Below are 15465 nucleotides of genomic sequence, written 5' to 3'. Positions count from 1 at the left end.
CAGTGGGGAGTATACTCGCCGCCCGTCCCCCTTCTGTCCTGGGCTCCACACGGTCGTCCCTGTTCATCATGCAATGGTCGGCCCGCTGGGACACATCAGATGGGGCAGGCAGGCAAGGCTGGACGGTACCTATGAGTTGTGGGAGGTCCCCGTGGAGCGCATTCGGTTGAGAATGTGATGGATGTGGGGGATGGTGACCGTCAAGGCATCTCTTTCCAGCCCTCCATACATTCCTGGATCCACCTCCATAAGCTGGGCGAAGCGACAAACATGTCTGTCCGCAGTCGCTGTGGTGCGTCGGCGGTATATTGTGCTTTCCATCCCGACATCAACGTCAGTTTCTTGGCTATTGTCTTCCTGAGTTCCTGGTTTTGGAAGTAGTCGTTTTCATCCCTCTCAATCTTCGCAAGTGGCTGGTCCTCCTGTTGAACTTCCTTGTAAAGCCGGATGTAGTGAGGGGAGCGCCGCTTTTGTGAGAAGTATGGGCCGATGCCCTCATGCGGACCATGGGCAGCGCGCCAGACCCTAGCGAAGAGCGAATAATCAGCGATTGAGTCCAGATTGAGCAGCCGACTCACGTTCCAGGAGATTTGACTCCGCTCGAGTGCGTCACGATATCTCCGGGTGGAGCGGTCTTCCATCGACCCAGGCATCGCCGCGAGGAACCCGTCGATGAAGGATTTATGTAACTCGGGCGGAATTTCGTCACGGTACTGTGGCAGCCCCGGGACAGTTAGTAGCATGGATTCGGGGATGGAGGACGCGAAGGCCCAGTCGATGACACAGGTGATGTTGTACTCATCATCAACGTAAATGTTGTTGACGCTCAGATCGGGGTGACACAATGGAAACGTGTCTGAGTTGACGGCCGGGAGGGGACATTTGCGCAGGATGTCTCGGAGAGCATCACCCGCGATGATGTAGTCTAGTCGGTTGTCCGACGAGTCGGTCTTGCGGCCCACGGTCACAAAGTCGTTCCATAGGTCCACGGCCCCCTGAAACTTGATGCTGGATTCGTAGTCTTCCCGTGAGGGAACGGGTGCCACAAAGCAATGATGGGATAGCTGCAGAATCTCGGCCTGCTCGGTGAATGCAGAGACCAGACTGTCATGGAAATCTACCTCGGACGCGAAAGGCCCCCGTGGAATGTCCAAGCAGTATCGTTGATGTAACATGTGGCCGCGGGAGAGACATTCCTTGATCTCAAATGCCGCGTCGGCTTCGAAGAGAGAGCCGATTTTGTCGAACCGCAACTGCGATAGCTTCCAGGTAATGCCACCCAGCTGAGAGAGAACCTTGGCTTTGGCGGGAGTCTCAAGGCTTGGTTGCGGAGAAGTGGCTGGTCTCCACGTCTTGGACAGGGGCCGGCCGGGCGCTACGCTCATGAAGATGAACGGAACCCCGATTTCATTGTCGGAAGAAGCACTACGATGGGTTACACGGGAGAACAGTGCGATGTCAGCGGGGTGTCGTTACCAATAGTCGTATACCTCGGGAACGGGAATGTCGCTATGAGACTTGAGGTATCGCAGAGTGGCAGCTTCGCTTGCGAGTAGCTTTTGCCCCATCTCTATCGGCATGAATGTCCGCGGATGTGGGGCCCGGAATACCCAGCGGGTCCCGTCTTCAAATCGAATGAAAACGGCCCAGTTGAAGCTGCCAGAAGCCGGACGTTGATCTGGATCACAAACACATGGAACGCCGTGGCGCAGCGTGCTCGCTCGATGGCACAGAGCTTGAAGGTCAAAGGTGGCATAGGTGAAGATATCGGGTTTCGTATCCGAAGACATCTTGGAGGACGGGGGTGGGAGAGGAAAGAATCATGTAAAGGGGTGGAAAGGGATATATAACAGCCCCATCCAACGCGGTGACCCGAATCGAGCCCGCGCTCACCGCTCCAGTCATGATGCACATCAACCACACTCTCCGCCTACCGCTCTCAGAAAGGCTTACTTTTATCACTGGCAGAATGTTTACCGCTCTGCATTCCTCATGCCTGAGGCTGCCGACCTCATAGATACTTCGTACCTCCGGCCCTGGAGTCGTGCCTAAGGTTTTATATGGGATTTTTCTGGGATATTGAGGTACTTTCTTTTTCTTTGTTTTTTTTTCTTTTTTTTGCCCCTTGGGGGGTGGAGGTGTGATAAGATAGTTTAAAAATAGTCTAGCTATCAGGATCAAGGCCCTTAAAGTGATGTAGGCTGAAGAAATTTGGGAATTGTTAAATTGGAGTAATTAAGTTGTTATTCTATACAATGAGGCATAATAGACTAACTGTTTGAAAGGCAGATGTCCAGATATCACGTGTTGGTACTGAAGGAGTTAGTTTGCATAGCCATTTGACTGATCACTTGACTAACACGGAACAAGCATTGAAAGTCAGAGGCCATAGTCGTTCTAGAGTTTGTCTGGTTTGTTCAAGCAACCATTTTTCTTCTATGGATTTCTAGTGCAATGCTCGACTAACTATAGTTGAGTTACTAAGTTTTACTAATCATGACCGAAGTACTGTGTATGATATAGGTATCGCATCAGGTAAGACCGGCGTACTGACCCGAACACATTGTACACACCCCCCCAGCTTTAATGCGGGTCGCTCAATAAAGTAATGATATTAGTGTCTTGACAGTAAGACCGAAAACCAAAAGATATGTGTTTGTTGGTCAAGCCAATTTCGAGATCTACTGTACATATTCTCGAAAGCGGCTACATATACCCAAAGCGCAGTATGACTCAGTTCCCGTCTCATAGTCTATCAGGGAAAGACCGGCAAGTGATCCTTGAAGAGTAGCATCTATCTCCGCATCATGAACAGGAACTAATCGAGACATGGTCTAGATTCTCAGAAGTAATTGAAGAGTACAGCTAATTTGCTGTTGAAAAAGTAAGTGAAGAGTACAATGATTTTATTGGGTGCGGAGAGGTTTATATGTATGGGTGCGCCATATATGTCCCTCTTGTACGCAATCAAACTTCTTCTATACATTTCAAAACCATCCGACAGAATAGTGAATTTTTTGTTACTCGAGTGTACTACCGTGACCGGAAGTCAACGAGCGGTTGTCACAAGTAATATGATGGCCTACCTACCTCACTGCTATGAGGGAGGGTACTTCAGCTTCCAATTCGGCATTCAATACAGATGATTGTTGATTTATCATTCTGTAGAGGTAAATGAAGACACTATCAGCTACATTAAATTGGCTTAGTAGCCCAAACGTCCATCCGCATTCAAATGAAATATAACATCCGCGAACAGCTGTGCTGTAAGCGGCAACACAAAATAACGACGCATAAGGAATATGTGGACCAGGAAGGAGAGTCAGTCAAAGAAACTTCAGTCCGGTTTGGTGGTAAGATCAATGTCCAAAATGTGCCCATTGGACTACCCGGTGCTGTTATCAGAAACCCGAATTAATCGCTTGGATTATCTTCTGTCTTGATCGAACTTTGGATATAGATCAGCTGGTAACATCTTGCTTCCACCTCTCGTCCAAACCTCGAGATGATTTCTTCGACCATCATGCTTGAGAACAGCGCTACCTTCATTTTTTTTCACCACTTCGATGATATCTTTGATCAATTTGACCAACCTTCCAAGATCATTGGCATGGTCTTTTTCCCAGTCACTAATCTCAAGTGCGACGTCTTCAACATCTGGTGGGCGAAAGACGCCGCCTTTGTGGTACGCACGGACAAGGTTGGGTGTTTGAGAAACCCATAGTTGTGGAAGGACTTCTTGCATGCGGATAGGCTTGTGTAACAAGCGTGTTTTAATCTCAAGAATTGAATAGACTGGAACCTTTTTGCCTTGTTTCATGGTCCCTAATCTGGTCTCAGTGGGAATATAAGATGATTTGGCGGGTTGGGCAAGAGACAAATCGCTCATCATGTTTAGTAAGTCTTCATCTTCCGACTCCTCTGGATGTTGAGGCCTCGGAGGCTCAATATAAGCGTCAGTTTCGTAGCGTACTATAAGCTTCAAACCGCCAAAGTCGTAGGAAATAATTCTATGGTGCCCAGTACTGCCCGCTATCTGAGAAGTGGTGAATGCCTTCTCGAACTCATGACCGTAACCCTTGAATTGGTGGGGTTTAATGATATCTATTGCTTTAGTTTCGGCCCGACAAAAAATCGCTGTATCATTCGTGACCTCAACCTCAATGGTGAAAGGTTCGAGTCCATGTTTAGAGAGTCTCGGATTGATGAATTCCAGAAGTTTGCGAAGGTTGTTTCGATCGGTTATCAGGTCAATTGCGCGTATATCGTAGGACGGATTTTCAATGAACAGCGAACGAAAAAGCGGCTCAAGTGGTCTTTCAGGATAGCGAGCTGCATTTTGAGCGACGTAAATGAGCCCAGAATCCTTGTCTACCTTTTTGGGTGATTTAGGTGGAGACCAGAGAGGAGGACAACCGGGTACGGCAATTGTTGGGGTTGGCGATTCGATCCAATTATACGAGGACAAGTGTTCCACATTCGTGATGGATGGTCCTACACCCTTAACATCCGTAGATACAGGACGATGAATATCTGCAATTCGAAAAGAAGCCATTGTCATGAATTGCTTGAGGTGTTATGTCTAGGTAAACGAATACTGACTTTGATTACACAGAAGAGGTTATAAGGTGTTTACCCCGCATTTGAACAACGCATACTTGCATACGCTGGCCAAACTCTGATACTTTGTCCCTGAGAGGGGAAAACTCCATCTGCCAGAGTAATAAACTAGGGCATGCTGGATATTGGCTTATCTGGCAGAAGTTATATTTTCGGTACTTGACCAGATCAATTATAGCGCTATGCCAGCTGCTGGCAGCTGCCCCAACCCCCTCCGAAAGCTCTCTCTAGGAATTGCGTGGCACTGACTCTTACTCCTTAAATAAATGCGGTCCCTTTGTATTGCTTAGCACTTTGTTTCGCTTAATTCATGTCTACTTGAGGCTGGCAGACTGCAGAAACATAGGCGTCGACGAGGCAAATCTCGTCAGAAAAGTAATAATAAATCTGGCGTGGTTGTCATGAGCCAGGCGCAACGTTCAGGCGATAATTTGGGTGACCCGCTGGAATGTTCTGTTTGTGTCTATCAACACCGCGTTCTTCCTGAGTTCAGGTAAGACTGTGTTTTCAGGCTCGAGCTATTTTCAGCTGGGGTCGTGGGTCCTCAAAATACCATAACAAACAATTCAAGGCCAATGCCGTTATTACTAGACCAACGTGGCGGCCGGTTGACGCTTCAGGGAAATATCTATAGTAGGAGCAGTGAACATCCAAAGTGGACCCCTAATACAGCATTTTACGTCTGAATGCGTGTCCCGGTTTCTCTAGGTTGCAGTGCCATCCACCGGCAGTGCCGGATTTCGCGCAGAACGATCTCGCTGTGAAGATTGCATTCCTCGCATCTTTCAAAGCTTGTACTAAAAAGCCCATGAATAAACCTGCCACAAAGGCGCTGTCCAAAGAGCTTTGTTCGTAACACGAACCTTGCCGCGTGGAAAAGTTCAAATCATCGGATCAATTTTCATCCGCTTTGTCATCCTGCTGGGGTCTAACTAACTAACTACCCCTTCCCGGGGTTAGTTTTTCATATGTGTTGTCGTTCTTCATTCAGCCCTCGCTTTCAATGATGACACCCTTCTCAACAACCACTCATTAAAGCCATATCGGACCCGGTCGACTATAAGGCTCTGTTTTTCAAAGCTGACGAAGAAAGAAAGAAAGCCGAGGAGGAACGGAGGCAGGAGAAGATACTGAGAGAGCAGGTAGAAACACGAAATCGTTAGACTATCTTCGAAGAATTCATTCAGCACTGTCATAGTCTTTTTTCGAAGCCTCTGAAAGCCGGAGACCCTGTTTAGTCTACCACTGGCAAGATTCCGGCGCTTACTGGCAAGTACTGCCCTCTACGACTGGAACCTTGGACAGAGTGTGCTGTTAAGCAATAAGAAACCTATGATCTGGTCTGTTATTACTTAAAGTTATTGGGTAAAGATACACTACGTCTGTTTGCACCAGTCATTGAGTTGGAGAGACTAGGACACTATTTCGCACGTTGACTTTTGAGCAGCGAGAAGGATCTAGAGAGCTACGAATGTTTTGCTATTAAAGATTACGTCTATAATATTATCTCAGTGCTGTGTGAGATACCGAATGCTTAAAAGAAATTTAATCTAGAGGATGGAGTGTGGTTCGACAACCATGCCAATATTTTTAATGAAAGTTTACTAGATAAAGCAAATTTAGAGAAACGACCTGCGCGTCCTAACCAGTTCTGTATCTACTATATTAATAAAGATACCAGGGCTTTGTTAACTATAGTTAAGTATAAACCACTGTATAAACTATCAAACAAAAATCTTAGGATAGAACCTTGATTGATGAACTTTTACTACAAGATTATTGAATCAGAAACAGTTCCTATCGACGGATTGGAAAAATTAATGTCAGCTGGAATTTCCCAATTCATCAACTGGCCAAATTCAGCAAGCCAACTAGCTAATCAAACCGCCAATCGGTCATCTCCGCAGGAATTGGCCATCTCCGATAATTTGACTTTTACGGGCTGGTTTCCCAGCCAACCAAGTGAATACTCGTGTTTTCCCCGCTTATATGAAATCATTATGATCACATTCACTTAAAAAACTTGTTTTACCCCACTTTAACGTTACATTACTCAATTTTACCTCGTGTTCCAATGATTCCATGACTTTATTTATTTCAAAGCATCCTGATCTAGTTAACTATTTACTCTTGTGTTTTCGGCCTCACTGCCCTACACTCATTGGCTCTTTCTCAGTGCCACCACACCCATTATTTGCGAGTCACATGATGACAACACAGCATTGCAGGGCTGAAAGGCACGTGAATTCCGCGGATAAATGCTTATAATAGAACCTAGTAGGCACATCCTCTCGTGAGCCCCTGCAGACAATTACACTCATTATCTTCCAAAGGCCGCACGCCTCAATGTATGATGGAAACCAGCCTAACCTACGAAGATGCTAACCAAAAATCTGTGTATGCTGCTTAAGATAATCAATGAGGTATGAGCCTTTGCTCTAAATATTAATATTCCATCTAGCCATGAGTCACAACCTCAACGGGTAGGACTGTTCTCAATTTCGAAAGGTTTCCGCATCTGTTTGACTCGAATACAGTAGATTGTTTGCCGAGACGCCCCTCAGCATTCGTGTTGGCAGCAACAAAAAACTTTATTATGTTCATCCTAAGGCACTTTCATCGTCCTCTTCATCGGCTCTTCATGCTAGAGTCACCGGGCCATGGATGAACTGCGGGGATGGGGAGATCGATTGGACTGACTTCGATGAACAAACAATTGACTGTGTTCTGAACTTCTTGTACACCGGGGACTATCAAGCAGGTCGAATTACTCAAAGGCCTGGGGAACAGTCTCAACAAAGGGCCACAGAAGAGTCTGAGGAAATAGAAAAGGATAAAGAAATACATGGTATGTCTTCTTCATTCGAAACAAGGAAAGCCACTAAAGAACTGCAGCTTCTCGGCAGCAATTAAAAGAATATGAACTTGCCTATCGTTCAATCCATGAACCATTAAGCCCCATTGAATCCTGCCTTGATTACCATTTGCCTTTCGAGGACAGTCCCGTTAAAGCGGTTACTTTATGTCAAGAGACTCTCTACGAAGACATTCCGAATGAGCTCCTGCTTCATGCAAAGGTCTACTTATTTGCCCATAGATATCTTCTAGATGATTTAGCCGACCTTTCATTACGATACTTGCAGCAAGCACTCATTAACCTTCCAAAAAAGCAGCCTGACTTTCCCCAACAGCTTGCGGATGCTGTTTGTCTCATATATACTGAGACAGCCACATCTGAGCTGCAGGAGAACCCTGGAAGGAAACTGCTCTCCCAATTTGTTGCACTGAAATATACCGGGCTCTACAATGATCGCCTCGAGAAGCTCTTAGCTGAAGGAGGACCGTTTACAATCGATGTATCCAGAAAGCTTGCCCGGCGACTTATGAGCAGTCCTCTGGAAGAGAGAATACAAGAGCTTTCGAATTCCAATGAGTCACTACGCGCCGAATTAGCCGATAAGGACCGGGAGACAAAGGCACTTACCAGAGAATTGCACAATCGGGCTGTCTGGAATAATAATTTACCCGTTCGAGCAGTGTTCGGCCAGGATCGATCTCGATAGGCCGTTTGGAAGCTCATTAGGCATAGACAAAGCACTCTCTCTCTTGCTGTCCGAGGGCCTTCAATACTACTTCGAATTCGAGATTCGGCTTGCACAAATAGTAGTACAAAGTTGAGCAGTCATTGGGCACCCGTAGGAGCATAATCCCAAGCCCAGTAGTCAAATATGGGTACTCCAGATCTTCTTGAATCAATACATGGTATTCCTGGATAATTGTAGGGCCGGCAAGGCGAGCAGCTTTATATCCTAATATCTCTGGGCCTTCGATAGGAACTGTTTCTGGTTGGACAATCTCGTGGTAAAAGTTCATCGGTCGGAGTCTCGCCCTAAGATTCTCGTTAGACAGTTTATGCGGCACTACCGTAACCCGACTACTAGATCTACCCAATTCCGCCGACTTCTCCTATATGCTTCCTCAACCATTGAGGTATAGTAAATTTTTTGTGGATCTCAGGCTTGTAGGCTTAACTAGATCTGACCCAACGAATTTTGGTCCTGAAGCCTTTCATGAACCTGTGCCAAGCTCGGCCACGGGAAGGTTGCAGTCGCGCGGCTGACAGCACTCTTTAATCTTTTGATAACGCAGGGGACCGTAAATAAGGTATAACCGCGTGTTTGACCAATCAAAGCAGTCGATGTCGCCGCGTTGGGCCACGCGTAGTCTTATCTTAACCGGTCTGTATCCATCGAAAGTGAAGTTGCTACTTGATTTTATTTTACTTTTTGTAAATGTCTTGCTCTGATTTAAATTAAGTCCGACTCATTGTCGTATGTCATTTTGATACATGTCAAAGCTCCACTCACAAGCTCAGAAATCCCTGGCCTTATTCAAAGCAGCCTCCGAGAAAGGAGCAAAGTGCAAGATTCTGATCAAACAGTGGCAGCAGAGGAGAGAGAAATACGACAGCGAAGTCCCAGTAGCACACGGTCGACCTGCCAACAATGCACTAGACGAAAGTGTAGCCTCTTTTTGGAAGCTTCCGAGTACTCCAAATTGTGCGAAACAGATATCGCACTGGTTATTTGCCTGAAGCCCACTAGGCAAGTCTTTCAGTTTCAACTCTGATAGTCAATGGCATCCTTCGTGTGACGAGTTGGTAGGTAATGTTAACCCACACCGGGACCTCACTCCTAATTTTGCTAGGACACCTGCTACTCAGACCTTGAGAAGAAATAAATTGGGATGAGCTAGCCAATATGTTTGAATGTGGGAGACTTCAGTGTTAGGTCATGTGACGGCAACCCGCCAAAATGTTATAATCTTAAAGCGGGAGAGCATAACGCGCTTATTCGAATGTGACAACCCTGATCCATAGATCTCAGTCGAGCTATAACAGTAAATCAAGGTACTCCAATTACCAAGCAAGCAATTGCAGTGGATGGGGGTTGCCGCAGCGATAGGATGGAGTAGAATACGACCCTCGGTCAAGGTGGGGCATAGAGGAACACGAAGTAGAAACATTTTAGTACAGCGATGTGACTGTGAGAAAAGAGATACTTGCATTGCATTGAGATGCGATCCACGATTGTACGGAGTGAGCGCCCAGAAGAAGCATCCCTTTAACCTATTCTAAGCTACGAGCGACAAACCGTTCCAGCTGAGCCAAGCAACCGTGCCCACGACTTAGAAAGGAACACATTGGCATATCCTCAACATGTTGGTAAAGCGCCGATAGTTTAGGGAATTCCTTGTCACAGTTTGGGCATTTATAAAGCCACCAACCATCCCCGAAAACGGTGTATTTTTGGTTCTGGTGAAATTCGCCAGCAATTCTATCAATCTTCCCCTCAGTAACGCCTGAGGCGCAACTTCCAGCCTCCAAATGAATCAACATTCCAGAAAAGGATTTAAAACTTCGGTAACAGCCGTAGCATTCCGTGGTTCGGGCTTGGTGCCTTTGCTGGTGCTGAAGAGACCATGCTGTTAGCACTATCAGAAAGAAGAGTTTCACTATTCTTAGAGTTACCATTCGTAGACTATTCTCATTGCTAAAATAGATATCGCATATCACGCAGAGATGGTGCTGGCTGATGTCATGTTCTTGAAGCTCTATAGCGGACTCATGACGAAGATTGCAATCGAGACAAGCGTAATGGATTTCTACCTGATGGTCTTCGAGTTCTTCAAGAGACTCAAAGTCTTTCGGTTGAGGACAAGATGAACAGACATGGTGTCTGTTAGACTCTCGTAGATGCGCAAATTTAGATGAGTTCGAAATGAACACTCGGCAGCACCTTTCACACCACTCATGCAGTGAAGTCTGCCTGCAATGGGCATAGAGCGCATCGGCGGAAATGAAAGCCCTTTCGCAGATCAAACACTCGTAGTCCACCCCATTGTAAGCAAGATATGGACCTAGGCCCATTTTTGGATTGATGCTGTATAGGACGTCAGATGTGACGGAGGTTGGTGGGGCTTGCGGTCTGTTGAGATGAAGTGGATAAGGAGCCCCAAGAGGGGCTGCCACGAATGAGACACTCGCTGAGGCTTTGAGCAGAGGTTTGTTCTTATTGGCACAAAGGCCCAATAAACCACCTAGTTAACTATCAGCTACAGCTTATGTAATGGGCTAGTGATATTAGGAAACAGGAAGCGGGCTAGCGTAGGATAGGCCCGCTTGAAGGCAGGGTTGCGTGGCCAGCCCGTGACCACTTTTACCCCGCTTTGGGTGATGAAGCATCAGGAAAGCTAATCTTTGTTAGAACATTGCTGCACTTTCCACGATTGAATAAACGACGCAAGCATACGGAGGCTGAGGATGGCTACTGATTTCAAATATCTAAGAATTCTGTTGTCAGAGTGAGCTCAAACCTCCACATAATCGAATGGTATCTGACTCATGAAGTATTCGGAAATATGGAACATACTCAGATCTCACAATCCTCTGCGAATCTTCCATTTTCAGAGTGCATCGCTGTATTGTCTGTCCCCAGTCGAACTTCTTTGATAAGGCCATAAATGGCCGGTTTCAGGTATCAAAGAAATAGCTTGTATCTAGAAAACCTTTCTTACAGATCACAGGAAGCCACAACGGGACAGGTCGCGCTCGAAGATGACCCACGGATCGTTGCGAAGATGATAGACTATCTCTACTGCGCCGATTATGAAGACTGTTATGAGTCCTCTATCAAGGAATCAGCTCAAGGCTCTCTTGAGCTACCAAAGTCAGAGGAAGAGCAAACCGAAACATCAAGTATCGAAAAAATTGCTGAAAGTGCTGAAAGTGATATGGCTACAGTCTCTAGCTCCCCTGTCAAAGAACGAAGGGCACGTATCAATGCAGAAATATATATCCTCGCTGATAAATATCAGATTGAGGGACTAAAAATATTGGCTAAGCAGAAGATGGAGTCTTGCCTCCAGTCAAACTGGACAGATACAGAATTTATCAACACAGTTCAGTATGTCTACGGGCCAAACAGCCCTTCCCACTCGGAGTTGCGAGACATTCTATCAAGATCTGCTATTCAGCACCTGTCAACTCTTGAACACCAGCAGCATTTCCACGAGACCTTGAAAACCTTTACCATGTTTTCATACGACTTCTCCTCCCTGATGATAAAGAAAGTGCTTCAGCTAGAACAGGAATTGTGGTAGGCATATGCCTCCCCGCCTAAATCAATCGTGAAACCTGAATAACCATGTCTGTCAGCAATAGAAGAACTACCCAAATTCTGTGGCAGCCGACAGTCATGCATATTCAAGAGAGAAGCCGACCACACTCTAATGTCTATTGCAGTGTCTGTAAAAGACACTTCACGGATAGAAGGGCTCTTCGGCAACATGACACTGACAGTCATTATTGGTGTACAGACTGCAGGGTGAGCTTTTCATCGATTAGTAAAGCTCGATCACATCGTGCAAATCGTCACGGAGGGTTCTAAGAGCACAGCTGAAATGCGTAATCTCAATATATCCTTGTGATTATTTCAAGTTATGTACTGTCCTTTTGAAGCATATTCTATTATCGATAAATGGAAGATGGTGCAAGGAGAACTCTGATACATAGTGAACACAAGCGTCGCGAAAATCCGCATTATGTTATTAAGGAGGAAATGCATATTATGTGAATACTGAGGGGTATCTCAAAAATAAAAACAGAAACGATCACTTCTGGGTCGCAGGAGTCATCCTATCTAGTGGGAAGCCCTAAGAGGGGGAATTATATCCTCTGGGTGGAGGTTTCAGTGTGGCCGTCGGGGATGATGGGATCATCTGGTTCGTCCCGTGGAAGCAACGACTTGATGCCCCTGTTACTCGTCCGCCTACTGTTCAGCCAATCGTCGTGCCACGCCCTCCACGCCTCAATCATTCTATGACTGCATATCGCACTATAAAGGCTCACACAAGAAAGAAAAGGTGGTCAAGAGAAGGACAGAGATACCACGTTCAAAATGCTCTAATCTTGAGGGTCGAACTCCAAAATACTCGAATGGAGCCCTGGCTCCGGCCCGGAAATTGGTCCGAAAAAATCCTTGTCACATCCGACCAAGGTCGTTTCTCGTCCCTTCTCAACCTCAGTAGAAGGTTTGCCTCTTCAGATGACCACGGCTTGCCTTTCCGGGAGGCTCCACTGCCCTCCGTAAAATCAGCTGGCTGACCCAAGCGATGTGCCGGCCGTACTATGCATTCAGGTGATTTTGAATCGGATCCGGATAAACAGCGTAGCAGTGCACCTTCGAACAGCCACGAAAGAAATTGCCAGCGTTCATCAGCCGATACATGTGAAAGGAGATCACGTGATCTCGGACCTAGCCACATAGTCACCTCCTCGCCTCCTCGCGTAGTTAGCTAGGCAACACACACACACACAATATCATCAATATTGCTGCCACAATACAGATGTGGAGTGAGAGCAAAGCGATGAAAAAGAACTATTCTCCGAGGCGGTGACGGAAGAACCTCTGGCCCGTTTGCACAGTTGTGGTTGTCCATGCGACTGTTGCAACTTTCGCTTGCGGCATTTTAACTGTTCGCCGCTTGTTGGGACCTCGAGGGCGTTGCTGGACGCACGAGTAGGGGAATTGGGGCTATCGTCGGCAGATATCTGTACGTGTGACTGGTCGTGTAGGGTGCTGTCCGACTGACAATTTCCTTCCTGCACTTCAGGATATGCGTTAGAGTTTCTTTTCTCAATATGCATGTCGCAGAGAAGTGATGGAGAGTCAGAATATTGACAAAACATTTCCGAAATGACGGCATCGCCGTCCGTATGGATATGCAGGCGTTCATCTTCTATCTCCCAGAAGCCATTGTTGGTAAGGATCAGTGGGTCGATCAGAATACTATTCTATTCATCTGCCGGTGGGAGGAAATCTTACCAAGTCTAGTCCAAGCTGGATACACTGGGTGACGATGTGCAAGTCAAGGCATTCTCTGGGAAATAGAGCGCATCAATCGAGGCATCAATAGTGTTGACTCCGCGTAACGTGGATGAATCCAGCGGTAAGGTTAAACCAGCTCCATTTCTCATAAACTATTCCAGCCGCTCTGCGTGCTGCGTGCCAGATGATGTGGCGGGCATAATAGCAGGAATTATAACAGGTATCGTGGCAGATATTATAACAGGTATTGTAGCAGAGTAAGGCTTAGATAACTTCTATGACTGAGACTGAGAGCCCCAGAGGATGCCAGATAGCATCACGGCACTCGAATGAACACAAACCTCAGCTGGAGGCCGCGCCGGAAGCTGATATTTAGGAAATGTAATCACTTAGGGAAGGAGGGACTGAGGAAGTTTAATGACAGGGGACTCATCAGAAGGAGGATGTATGCGTGAGTGCTTGGAGGAGGATTTCATGCAGAATTGGGGATTCAATTTTTTAAGTTATCAGCGTGAAATACAGGTAACATATTAGAGTGAGAGGTGAGTGGGAGAATCTGGTGGAACATAGGTACGCGAGGATCAGGCATAAGGTAGGAATGAGGTTGGAGCAAGAGAAAATATGCAAGTATTGAAGGAAAGCAAGCCTCCATACTGTTATCATCGGGAGCTCAATCATCCCTTCTTATACTTTCACTCATCAGTAATTTCTCTCATCACTCCCACGTTACACATCGCAAGCAGGTTTTGTCCCTGTTTCGGTTACTCCTAGTTCAGCCAATGTTCTAACCTTTGGTCGATTTGCCCGGAAATTAGGATAGCGGTCTTCACCAACCACATCAGCCTGCTGCCCCCAAGCCTCGCGTTCAAAATTCTTGGAAACAAAAGCTTTCCAAAAGCTCATGCAGCAATTTTACTATTAGCCAGCAGTCGAGGTGAGAGTATACGCTCGGCGGGTACAGAGAATGGTGGGTCAAAGCTCGGCCATAGATGGCATAGGATGCGATGCTGGTCAGCTGCGCCCACAGACCCGCGGCAAGGAGTCAACAAAAAAAACAATTCCAACCGCGCGAAAGATTCCCTGCTGCCTCACTCGGAATTTTACATCCACGTAGATGGTAGAGACTTAAAAAACGGGCTGGACACTACAATCAGAAAGAGATAAAGCAAGAGAAACAAAACATCCACATTCACTGCCCATAGCAACACAAGGCGCGATTCACCGTGATACCACGAACACAAGTAGCCTCAAGATGGCCACTCGCTATAGACTGCGCATAAACAGGGAAGAAATGGATAGCTAAGATACCAACAGAGCAATAGTCACTGATAGGTCGAGCTTTCGGCGACTCCGATGCTAACTAAAGCAAGAAAAAAAACGCGGACAGTGCCATACCGAAAAAGAGCAGTGTTCGGATAATACGGCATCATGGGAGGGAGCCAGTGTGCCCGGGAGCAAGGCAGGCAGCAGGAGAAAGAGGATAAGAAAGTGTGTCGCCTTTCGAGGGAGGGCAGACAGGGTTATATAGGTCAAGCGGGGGGTTTAAGGCAGCAGGCGATGGGCGCAAAAGCGGCGAGAACACGGGCGCGATCCCCAAAGCGGACACGCTAGGCCTTAAAGGGTAGTGAGACTTCGGCATAGGGCAGGCGGTGGAAAAGTGGCAGACGGACGGTTCAATGAGGGCCGTTTTCAGTGCCCCGCTAACCGTGTCATCGTATACTAGAATAATTATAAAAATTATAAGATTATTAATAGTACTTATAGATTTTTTTATTTTTTATAGAAGATGCTTCAACTGCCAGGGTCATTTACCAGTACGCACTTGAAATATACCTATGCTTCTCTCCCTCTGTGACCCACCCCAGGGAGGGATACCTGTTCAAAAGTACAAGCCGGATAGAGGACCACCCCACAATTCGAACCGATATATTAAGTTACCTGGTAACGCACCCCCCCC

At 46.6% G+C, this 15465-nt stretch overlaps 7 protein-coding genes across 7 annotated transcripts; 2 read left to right on the top strand and 5 right to left on the bottom strand.

The window, feature by feature from the left end:
• Positions 1–200: 200 nt before the first annotated feature.
• On the bottom strand, positions 201–1790 carry BO80DRAFT_411756 (phosphotransferase family protein; the record flags this gene model as incomplete). Its single annotated transcript, XM_025717988.1, has 2 exons — positions 201–1425; positions 1477–1790. The coding sequence occupies 2 exons, from the start codon at positions 1788–1790 to the stop codon at positions 201–203; spliced, it is 1539 nt and encodes a 512-aa protein (XP_025573053.1).
• Positions 1791–3155: 1365 nt separating this feature from the next.
• BO80DRAFT_427093 (uncharacterized protein) lies at positions 3156–4574 on the bottom strand. Its single transcript, XM_025719919.1, has one exon. It carries the CDS (start codon positions 4553–4555, stop codon positions 3428–3430), a length of 1128 nt encoding a protein of 375 aa, XP_025573052.1. The 5' UTR covers positions 4556–4574; the 3' UTR covers positions 3156–3427.
• A 2126-nt stretch (positions 4575–6700) lies between these two features.
• BO80DRAFT_503765 (uncharacterized protein) lies at positions 6701–8277 on the top strand. The gene is made up of 4 exons (XM_025724397.1): positions 6701–6897; positions 7032–7103; positions 7158–7468; positions 7516–8277. The coding sequence occupies exons 2-4, from the start codon at positions 7084–7086 to the stop codon at positions 8181–8183; spliced, it is 999 nt and encodes a 332-aa protein (XP_025573051.1). The 5' UTR covers positions 6701–6897; positions 7032–7083; the 3' UTR covers positions 8184–8277.
• A 24-nt stretch (positions 8278–8301) lies between these two features.
• On the bottom strand, positions 8302–8493 carry BO80DRAFT_314675 (uncharacterized protein; the record flags this gene model as incomplete). Its single annotated transcript, XM_025715064.1, has 1 exon — positions 8302–8493. A coding segment is annotated over one exon (192 nt), but the record flags the coding sequence as incomplete, so codon positions are not given.
• Positions 8494–9665: 1172 nt separating this feature from the next.
• On the bottom strand, positions 9666–10647 carry BO80DRAFT_386745 (uncharacterized protein). Its single transcript, XM_025717027.1, has 2 exons — positions 10151–10647; positions 9666–10090 (listed from the first exon to the last, which is right to left on the bottom strand). The coding sequence occupies exons 1-2, from the start codon at positions 10547–10549 to the stop codon at positions 9749–9751; spliced, it is 741 nt and encodes a 246-aa protein (XP_025573049.1). The 5' UTR covers positions 10550–10647; the 3' UTR covers positions 9666–9748.
• Positions 10648–11040: 393 nt separating this feature from the next.
• Positions 11041–11781, top strand: BO80DRAFT_360778 (uncharacterized protein; the record flags this gene model as incomplete). Its single annotated transcript, XM_025715979.1, has 2 exons — positions 11041–11105; positions 11199–11781. The coding sequence occupies 2 exons, from the start codon at positions 11041–11043 to the stop codon at positions 11779–11781; spliced, it is 648 nt and encodes a 215-aa protein (XP_025573048.1).
• Positions 11782–12573: 792 nt separating this feature from the next.
• Positions 12574–13657, bottom strand: BO80DRAFT_457060 (SANT/Myb-like DNA-binding domain-containing protein; the record flags this gene model as incomplete). Its single annotated transcript, XM_025722208.1, has 3 exons — positions 12574–12951; positions 13025–13474; positions 13529–13657. The coding sequence occupies 3 exons, from the start codon at positions 13655–13657 to the stop codon at positions 12574–12576; spliced, it is 957 nt and encodes a 318-aa protein (XP_025573047.1).
• Positions 13658–15465: the final 1808 nt, after the last annotated feature.

The sequence above is a fragment of the Aspergillus ibericus genome (assembly GCF_003184845.1).
Source record: "Aspergillus ibericus CBS 121593 unplaced genomic scaffold BO80scaffold_33, whole genome shotgun sequence".
NCBI classification, from domain to species: domain Eukaryota; kingdom Fungi; phylum Ascomycota; class Eurotiomycetes; order Eurotiales; family Aspergillaceae; genus Aspergillus; species Aspergillus ibericus.
This window is presented reverse-complemented; position numbering and strand designations above follow the sequence as displayed.

What these genes read in the sequence shown, in the direction of transcription:
- BO80DRAFT_427093 (XM_025719919.1), bottom strand. Translation starts at nt 4,555, where the DNA reads ATGGCTTCTTTTCGAATTGCAGATATTCATCGTCCTGTATCTACGGAT.
- BO80DRAFT_503765 (XM_025724397.1), top strand. Translation starts at nt 7,084, where the DNA reads ATGAGTCACAACCTCAACGG. An exon ending in ATGAGTCACAACCTCAACGG is followed by an intron (nt 7,104 to 7,157) that starts GTAGGACTGTTC and finishes ACTCGAATACAG; the next exon opens with TAGATTGTTTGCCGAGACGC. An exon ending in AAAGGATAAAGAAATACATG is followed by an intron (nt 7,469 to 7,515) that starts GTATGTCTTCTT and finishes AAAGAACTGCAG; the next exon opens with CTTCTCGGCAGCAATTAAAA.
- BO80DRAFT_386745 (XM_025717027.1), bottom strand. Translation starts at nt 10,549, where the DNA reads ATGGGCCTAGGTCCATATCTTGCTTACAATGGGGTGGACTACGAGTGT. An exon ending in ATGAGAATAGTCTACGAATG is followed by an intron (nt 10,091 to 10,150) that starts GTAACTCTAAGA and finishes TGGTCTCTTCAG; the next exon opens with CACCAGCAAAGGCACCAAGC.